The 9,986-nt window shown below is 46.8% G+C and overlaps 1 protein-coding gene across 9 annotated transcripts in view; it reads left to right on the top strand.

Moving 5' to 3' along the window:
* The first annotated feature begins 4,262 nt into the window (after nucleotides 1-4,262).
* CADM1 (cell adhesion molecule 1) overlaps nucleotides 4,263-9,986 on the top strand; it is a 528,696-nt gene continuing 522,972 nt past the window's right edge. For 6 of the 9 annotated variants that reach the window (XM_079954780.1, XM_079954779.1, XM_079954776.1 and 3 more), the window contains exon 1: nucleotides 4,264-4,570. In XM_079954780.1, coding sequence (XP_079810906.1) covers nucleotides 4,306-4,570 — 265 coding nt within the window. In that variant the 5' untranslated portion in view covers nucleotides 4,264-4,305. Of the gene's footprint in view, nucleotides 4,571-9,986 lie in introns of all 9 variants that reach the window. The other 3 variants (XM_079954778.1, XM_079954781.1, XM_079954777.1) reach the window with 2 other exon arrangements.

Here is a 9,986-nt window from a genome sequence, read left to right as displayed (position 1 = left end):
CCTGCATGGTACATTATGCAATTATCTAATAACTTATGAATTCTCTATCACTTGGATCAGATAAAAGTTTTGTTGTTTGTTCTTATAACACTTCTCGTGAGATCTTTCTGAAATCTTGCAAGATCTCAGAGTGCATGAGATCTCTGAGGATTTCAGGGAGATCTTGTGGCATCTCCCAGGAACCTGCTGCCACTGTGCAACTGAGGTGAGGGATGGTTTGACAGGAGAGGCACAGGATTTCCTGTAATGCCTGCAACAGCAAAACGGGATGCACTGGCCCTGCCTGTGCTGCTGCTAATCCCACCATTGCTGTTGCATCCTTGCCTGCAGCTGCAACTACATGGCCATGACAGAGTGGTGAGGGCCCAGAACTAGTGGTGAGGTTAAGGGCACTGATGCCGTAGCAGGGCCGGCAGCAGCCAAGGGGACTGGCAGCAGTGAAGGCGTGATCTGCCACCTGAGCCAAATTGCTTCACCTTGCCGTATGCAAATGCCAGCATTGCATGCATCTGAAGTATATGATAGTCCATGAAAACTTAAGCCATAATAAATTTGTCAGCCTTTCAGGTGCTACAAGGCTCTTGGTAGTCTTTTTAAAATTATGATTGTGAGATTTTTTTCCGCTTGCGTTTCTTTTTCTTTAAGCAGCTCATAAATTGTATTATCTGCTACCAAGAAAACGGTGACTTATTGGACTTATCGGGGGGGGGGGGTCAGCGGTTCGAATCCCCATGATGGAATGAGTTCCGTTGCTTTGTCTCACCTCTTGCCAATCTAGCAGTTCAAAAGCAGGCCAGTGCAAGTAGATAAGTAGGTACCGCTGCGACAGGAAGGTACGCAGCGTTTCAGTGTGCTCTGGCTTCCATCCTGGAGTTCTGTTGCACCAGAAGTGGTTTAGTCATGCTGGCCACATGGCCTGGACAGCTGACTGTGGACAAATTCTGGTTCCCTTGGCCTGAAGCAAGACGAGTGCCACAACCCCATAGTCGCCTTTAACTGGACTTAACTGTCCAGGGATCCTTTACCATGTTGCCTATAACATAACTGGATATAGATAAAAATGAATACATTAAATAATTGAAAGGTAATTGGTTAAATTAAGAAAACAAGTGAAAATAACACTTAATAAACCTCTCTCTACAGTTGAGGTGTATATTTCTAGTGCTCACCATATTTCCGTGAATGCAAGTTGTTTCAAACTGCTTTCAATATTGTGTTTTAATTGTTGTAACCCACCGCTTAGGGTGCAGGGCGGGTGATCAACACCCTCATCCTCAACAACAGCAGCAATGCAGATGCGCCTTAACCCGCTTTGCCGCATGTGGTGCCGAGCTGGAGACCTTGCCCCGCCCCCTTGTAGCCATTGGCAGCAGAAGAGGTGTGGCTTACTCAGGAGAGGGAGGGGTCTCACCTCCATGCTCGTCTCAGAGGAGGCATCAATCAGGTACAGTAATTCCATGGTGGCTCCGCCCTGCTGCAACTTGAGAGGCACATACTGATTTCCCACACAGACGGTGGCGCTGTGAGAGAGAACAGAGGTGTGTGTATGTCTATGAGAGGGGTGGGGTTTTGGAAGGTGCCTGTGTGTGAATTTATTTTATGTGTGTAGATCAGTGTACGCTGACCAGCGTACAGTCTTTGCAGTAAGGCTCTATTCTGATGGCATGAGTACAGTGGTACCTCGGGTTAAGTACTTAATTCGTTCCGGAGGTTCGTTCTTTACCTGAAACTGTTCTTAACCTGAAGTACCACTTTAGCTAATGGGGCCTCCTGCTGCCGCCACGCCACCCCACGATTTCTGTTCTCATCCTGAAGCAAAGTTCTTAACCCGAGGTACTATTTCTGGGTTAGCGGAGTCTGTAACCTGAAGCGTATGTAACCCGAGGTACCACTGTATTACGACGACTAGTAGATTCTTATCTGCTGCAGGCTTCATCCGCCTTCACAGCCATTGTAACATGCCACTTGTTGTCTTCCGCCTGTTCTGCCGTTAAGGACTTCGTGGATCACTTTGCCGACACTCATGGTGCACAGTTTCTTTAAAGCAACAAAGACCATCTATCGGCCAATAAATCATGACATATGCCCCCTATGTTCAACAGATGATATTGCACTTCTAAAAGATAAAAAAACTATTGCACTGAACTTGAAAGAACATTACCAGCATCTCCTTAACCACAACTCACCCGTAGCTGCTGAGGTCTTCTCACAAATTCTGCAAAAACAAAAACAAAGATGAGCTTGCAGTATCTCCAAATCTGGGAGAGTTGTGTACAGCTATTAATCAAATGAAAAACAACAAAGCCAGCGGACCTGATGGGATACCTTCTGAAATCTTCAAAGTGGGCGGAATTGAACTTATACAACTTCACAAACTCATCGAAAAAAATCCGGGAGAGAGAGGAGATCCCAGCAGACTTTAGGGATGCCAAAATTATCAATCTCTTTAAAAAAGGTGATAGAACGGATTGAGGAAACTATCGAGGCATTTCTTCATTAGCTGCAGCCAGCAAAATTCTTGCAAGGATCTTTGCAAACCGTTTCTTAACAATATCCAAGGCTACCCTTCCTGAATCCCAACATGGTTTTTGACCTTCTAGGGGGACAGTGGACATGATTTTCACTGCTCGACAACTTCAAGAAAAATGTAGAGAGCAAAACCAACCCCTGAATATGGCATTTATTGACCTGACAAAGACCTTCAACACCAAATCGTAATGCCCTGTGGACTGTCCTTCTGAAAATTGGCTGCCCAGATAAATTTGTGAACATCATTCGGCTCCGCCATGATAATATGACAGCCACAATCACAGATAACAGTGGCTCCCAAAGTGAATCTTTCACAGTGGGATCAGGTGTTGTGTTATTGCCCCAACTCTATTCATTATTTTCATTGCCATGATCCTACACTTTGTTGAAGGGAAACTCCCCACTGGAGTAGAAATCATATATCAAACAGATGGAAAGCTCTTTCATCTGAGCAGGCTGAAAGCAAAGAGTATGGTTACCGTAACTTCCTTCTTAAAGCTTTAGTATGCTGATGACAATGTAGGGTGTGCACACTCAGAGGATGACCTCCAAACCATCGTAAATATCTTCGCAGAAGCTTACGAGAAGCTTGGCCTGTTGCTCAATTTCCAAAAAACCAAAGTGCTGCACTAACAACCCCTCTGCAGCGCCACAAATCCAACTCAGTGGTGTAACATTGGAAAGTGTTGATCACTTCTCCTACCTGAGCAGTTATCTTTCCACAAGGGCGGATATTGATGCCGAAATCCAGCATCGCCTGCTTTCTCCCAATTGAAGTGCAGAGTGTTTAAGGACCGGGACATTCACAGGGAAACCAAAATGCTTGTTTACTAAGCTATTGCACTACCAACTACTGTATGCTTGTGAAACATGGACCACTTATAAACACCATCTCCAACTCCTCGAAAGATTCCATTAACAGTGTCTCCGAAATTTTTTACACATCACTTGGGAAGACAGGTGAAGTAATGCCAGTGTACTGGAAGAAGCAAAGATCACCAGCGTCGAAGCAATGATCCTTCAACGTCAACTTCGTTGGACTGGTCATGTTGTGCCTGATTATCATCTTCCAAAGCAATTACTCTATTCCGAACTTAAAAATGTAAAGTGTAATGCTGATGGTCAACAAAAGAGGTTTAAAGACTCTCTCAAGGCAAATCTAAAAAAAAAAGTAGTATAGAGACCGACAATTGGGTGCTCCAATTGGAGAACAACCATTACCAAAAGTATCATGGACTTTGAAGATGCTGGAACTCAGGACGAAAGGGAGAAACGTGTTAAGAGGAAGCCACGTTTGGCAAACCCTCACCGTGATCAACTCCCCCCCGGAAACCAATGTCCCCGTCGTGGAAGGACGTGGGGATCCAGAATTGGCCTCCACAGTCACTTACTTAACTCACTGTTAAGATTGTGTGCATGGAAGACAATCTTAGCGATCGCCAAAGAAGAAGACCACGCAGGCGGCGGGGCTGCTGGCGAAAGCGAGCGAGCGCCGAGCTGGGTGCATGTCTACGAGAGGCGCGTTATTACTATGCAGGCCACGCCCCCTCTTTGCAACACTCCCCTCCTGCCCGCCTTCCCATTGGTCAGCGAGGCACGAGGCGGCCGGGAATTTCTGGGCCCGCCCCCCCGCGCCTCCGCCTCCTCCAGAGCGCCCGTTGGCTCCACCTGGCGCCCCGCCCACCCCGCGCTGACGTCGCCGCATCTCATTACGCGGCCGGCTCGCTCGCGCTGCTGTTCCGGGGGGCGCTGCCAGAGCCGAGCAGGTGCCCGAAGATGGCGAGTCGGAGCCGGAGCCGGACTCGGACTCAGGAAGAGCGGGAGAGGCGGCGGCAGCAACAGCAGCAGCAGCAGCATCATCATCACTGCTACCAGCCCGGCCTCGGCCCCTCGGCGCCCTCCTCCTCCTCCTCCTCGCCGCCCCTCGGCTCGCCTTCGCCCCCCGCCGCCTCGCCGCCCTGCGGGGCCCTCACGCCGCCCTCGCCCTCCCTCGTCCTCCTCCTCCTGGCCGCCGCCGCCGCCGCCTCGCTGCTCCCCACAGGTAGGCACGCCGGAGGGCGAGCCGGCAGACGGACGGCACCTCCTCGCTCCCGCACACTTTCGCCTCCGGGCGCTTCCCGCCCTGGCAGGGAGAGGGGCGTCCCCTCCCTCAGCCGGGTCTGTAAGGGTGGGGGCTCGTCTCTCTCTCCCCCCTCCCCCAGGAAAGAGGGGTAGGAGGGTGGTCGAGTCCTCCCCTCCCTCTTTCTTCCCCCTGCCTCAGTTTCCCTGCTGGAAAGGCTGACTCGCTTTTCTAGCCTCTTTTCACTCACACACACAGACACACAACTCCCAGTCATTGAAGGCTGTCTCCTCCACACACACACACCTCTCCGTTTCATTCGGCTCCTTCACTGTTCCCCTGCTGCAATCCAAACCTGATTGTGGCTTTTCTCTTTTATTTTTTCTCTCTCTCTCCCCCTCCTCCACTTTCCCCATGCTTCTCTCTCTTTTCTTTCCGTGTCTTCTTCGGCCATGGACTATTGTTCTTTTCTTCCTCTCTCCGTGCACTGCAATTCTCTCCACCACCACCCTCCCCCCCCCAAAAAAATTCCTTTTCGGATTTTCGGGTTTCTCCTCACTCCACCCCCCCCCCACGGTGTTTCCCTCGTCAAGCTGGTCCTGCATTTCTTCTCCCCCCCATCCTCATTGCATCCTTTTTCTCTCTGCCCCCCTTTGCTACACACACACACACACACACACACACACACGAGTGTTGACTTTGCTTGTCCCCCTCCCCCCTCTCCTCGCATGTCGGAACTGGAGCTTGAATCAGTTTTTCTCTCTGCCTCTTCTTTCTGTTCTGCTACAATATAAATCTACCCTTCACATTCTTGAGCATTGTTCGTTCATTCATCCCTTTTTTTGCTTCTGTAGCTGCAATATCAGCTGAAACGTTCCTGTCTCTTCTCTCTTACCCCCCCCATTCATTGACAGCCCTTGGAGTCTAGCCAAAAGCCTTTTCCAAGCCTGCCCCCCCCCCGAATCTGCCCATTTACCTCCCTGCCCGATGTGATTTGTGCTTTCTTTCCATCCCTTCTTTTTCTATCTCTGCTCCCCCACCCCCGATTCCTTTTCTTGTGCCAGTTTCTACTTTTTTGCTCCTTCGTTCAGACACAGCTCCTGCTACCACTTCTCTCTTCCTTTTGCGTATTCCGTCAAGGTTCCCTCACATCGATCGTCTCCCTTTCTATCAACTCAGTGGAGAATTCCTCTTTTTTGCTGTTTCCTTTGTCACTAAAGTGTCCACGAGCCCCACACCAACTCCCCATGGCCCCTTAGAGGGAGCCAACTACAGTTCTCCCTTTGCCTTTCAACCTGAAGTTGTAGTGCCCTTTCATTTTGCTTTCATGTCTGTTGTCCCTGCCTGTCTCCCTCTCTGTCTCTTTTTCCTTGGTATGAATGTGAAAACCTTTTCTCTTAACTGCCGTTCCCCACTGAGATATGAGGGAGTTACGGCAAAAAGGGGGCTGCAGCAAAGGAGGGGACTCCTCTTGAATGTGCACCCCCCTGCCTGTGTGCATGTGTGTGTGTGTGTGTGCGTAAGTGCACCCGTGCTTCGATTTGCTTTGTGTAGTGATTCGTGCGTGTTGAATCTTCAGTAGTTGATCCATGGCTGTGTTTGGATTCAGCAACTGCCCGCCTCCTGAGGTTCTCCCGCAGGCTTCTCCAAACCTCCTGCCAGTCCATATCTTGCAAAAAGGAAAGGATTTGAGGGGCTTGGCTTGAGGGTGGTGATGGTGGAGGAAAGGGTAGTGTGCGCTCACTGTCTCTGCAGTGGCTCCCGTGTGTTGTGCTTTGGCAAATGCTGAAATTAAAAAAAAGAACCCTACACAAGATCTCCCTGTTTCCCATGTCCCTATTGCAAACATTTTCTGTTCCATAGCAGAGTCAGTCTTGGCACGGTTGGAAAAGAAGAGGGCAGTATTTGCTTTCAATAACAAAGAGGAGAGAGGAATCACTTCGCTGTCAGATCGCTCTTTGCTTTGGTTCAGATAATGCTGTTTGCTGATTTCTCTTTACCTACTCCTTTCCCTTTCCTCCTGTGGAAAGAATTGTGGGGCATAGAGAGAGCAGCTTGACGTTGCAGCTTGCCTCCGGGAACTAGTGGAGTGACAAGAACAGCAACAAGTGAGGGGGGAAGTGGGGTGGGGTAGGAGAGGAGCAACCTCCCCCCTCCCAGCTTTGCAGCAAATGAGTCCTTGTCAGAGCTTGAACCTTCAGCTGGGATGTGCTCTCAAAAATGCTTTCATCTCTCAACTGATTATTGGCTTTTCTCGTTTCTCATTCCTCTCTCAATGCATTTTAATATAAATATAATGTGCAGTTGAATAAATTGTAATGGGGTGGGCTAAGCTCTTGTGATGTATAGTCAATGCTTTTGTTTTAAAAGTAAAATATATTACATGATCCAATTTGTTCTATACACTGAGGGTGGACTGAATTAATAAATGGGAATTCCCTTCAACCTCATTTTTCCTCTGCTTTGAATTGCAAAATTCTAAATTTATGAGTGAAGGTGGTAGACTGGTTTGGAAGCTCCTAATCTGTTGGTTTCTGTCTTGGATATATGCAAGTTCTGGTGATCGTAATAAAATACGTTCATGAAAGAGCACCTTTATTTTTACAGAACCTCTGCCTTGAAAATAGCAGATATGTGAGGGTCTGTTTGTGATGTATAACCAAGGTGAGAGTGGGCAAATAGTGTGGGTGGGGAAGGAAAACCAGAAGGTGGTAATGTGAATTATCTGTTTTGCAGCCAGAAAACAGGAATGCACAAGGCCACTTAACTGGTAGCAAAATAGCCTTGTTGAGGAGTCATTCTAAGTAGCAGTAGGTCTTAAGTTTTTTAAATGAACACAAGAGTTTACCTCCTTAAAAGAGGACATGTTTACTTCGCAAAGGAGGGGCTGTGTGCTCTATGGTCCATGTCAGAGCTACATGAAAATTCTGTTGCCTGTTACCATGGAAGCAGCTTCTTTCTCTTACATATCTTACAGCCTAACACTCGTTTTTTAAAGCAAGATTTTGAACTAAACAGCACTGGTTGGTGTGCTTGTGGCATCTTTTTCTTCATTTTGGAATGCACCCAGTTTTAAATGCACACCAAAGTAGCAAAAGGCTGTTTTATTGAAGCACAAGCCATGCCTACATTGTCTGAATTGATGCATCATTTTCTGCAAATTGCAGACAAGGCTTCCGTCAGAAATTCCTCTTTGAGAACCTGTTGGTTTGGGGGCAAAACTTCCTATGTTGTTTTGCTACTAATGGTTAATGGAAGCCCCTTTGATGTTAGTTGTTGGTTCTTTGTTAATACCAAATACTTCTTGCACAGTTGATCATTTTCTTTAGAATTCAGTGAAAGTTGGTTAACATGGATTTTCTTTGAATACAGTAATAGGTGAGTGAATCTGAGTGAAGAAATAGCCCTGAGGCAGAAGTACTTAGCAGTGACTTGTCTCAGTTTTCTGGGTGCTCTGCAAAGTAACTGCCTTCTCATTGTTGCATCCTTTCTCCCTCACATCCCCATTCTTGAACTGGGTGGCTGCAGGGCGGGGGGGGGGGGAGGGGTGGGGACACTTCTCTTGTGTCCGATTGCATTGATAAAATATCCCTCATTAACGCCACTTTATATTTACAGTGTGTCACTGGAGATGTACAAGGCCTCATTTACTGACTTGTGTGACAAGAGCATCTAGCATTATTTGCCCAGGACATTTTGGACTAACAACAGAGCCATTGAGTGATCCATTGAATTTAACTAATACGAGAACGGTGGGGAATAAAAGCGCAGGCAGCTCTCTGGAACAAAGAGCTGTATTCATATGTATGTTGTACATGCTTTATCAAGTTCTGCAGAATAGCCCCCTTGGAAAGGGGTCGGGGAGGGAGGAAGAGAAGAAAAACTGTTGTCACTTTCTGTTCATTATGCTGGCTCTGCAAACCTTCCATTGGAACATAGTGCCTTCCAGAGTGATGCGATCGTCCTGAATGCTGACTGCCACAAAGGTGACACTTGCTTTTTCAAAAACCGGCAGTGTTCTAGAAGGCAGTTCTGGTGCTGGAATTGTTTTGGGTAGCTGACTGAAGAGCGGAGCGTAGAGAGACATGTCCTTGGTGGTGGCTGATCTTTTGATCATAAGATGGTGAAACAGAGATGTCACTTTAGCATGATGCCTGTCAGCTTTCGGTGCCAGACATTCAATATGCTCAGACTCGGAGGCAGTTTACGTAATTATCTTTCTGTCTTCATTTTTAAAGGATTTTCTGTCCCTCCTTCCACCAGCTGGTGATTCTCGTGTTCAAGAGTGAAACTATAAAACGGCCCCTGGTTTTATGGGATTGCGCTGTTCATGTTCCCACTCTCACACCTCTTGGTTTTAGATAGCATAGCAAAACCAATTCAAGTCATTTGTTCTGGAGAACTGGACCACTAAGCAATAGCCACCTTCAAATAAAGTTGCTTTTTGTCATGTGGGCATGAATGCACAATTTCTTAATGCTTCATTCTGTCAGTAAAATAAGAACACAGGCAAAATTCACAGTGAATATAATAATATGGCAACTCTTTTAAATGGTGGGAGGTTCTAATACAGGTAACAATTTGGACGAAGTGAATTATGCTTGAAGGGGATACAAAGCAGAGTCCTTTCTGTTTTCTTTTTTAAAAAAGTTAGCATGTTTCTGTAAATTAAAGTGTTTTCTCTAATTGAACCCTCAGCAAGATGAAAACGAAGTATCTAAACAGTGCCATAGAAGAAATGTGACTTGCTCTTGCATTGGGTGTTTATTATCTGGAGAGCACCACAAAGAACAAACTGTTGCAGAACTGAAAATTTACCAGCCTCAGCCTAGAAGCCATTTGTCTAGATAAAAATTGGCAATCAGAGCTGAAAGTGACTCTGTGTTCTAGAAATGATCTCTGGCAAAGCATTTGTTGCTTGTCTTTGTCTTTGTCAAGCACTTGCCTTTTTGCCTACAGTTTCCTAGTTCTAATGCTGATTAAACATTCCGTTAACAAGACCTGTGAATGGAATTGTCTTTGAGATTCAGCTCTTGTACTCATCTTCCTGACCAGGAAGCAGCCTAACATGTTTAAGCCCTGTTTTCTCTGGCTACTGCAAGGATACTGCAGTTCAGCGGTGGGTCTTGACCTATCATTTGTGAAGGCTTCAAAGCAAGTGGCGGTTTTCAATGGAGACTTTTACAAGCTCTTTTCAGAGGCCGATAGTTTTTGTGTTCTTGATGGCTCCTAGCATAGAAGAAATTTTTCCATGCTGAATCCTAGTGGAACATACAAATCTCCTGGGTTCCCATGGTCAGATGGTTTTCATTGGCCTTCTTCCCATTTGGTTAACCTGGTCCTGAAGTCACTGCTGCATAAGTTAATTCTACAGAAGTTGTGTAAAGGAGAGAGCCTT

The sequence above is a fragment of the Podarcis cretensis genome (assembly GCF_951804945.1).
Source record: "Podarcis cretensis genome assembly, chromosome: 15".
Lineage (NCBI taxonomy): Eukaryota > Metazoa > Chordata > Lepidosauria > Squamata > Lacertidae > Podarcis > Podarcis cretensis.
This window is presented reverse-complemented; position numbering and strand designations above follow the sequence as displayed.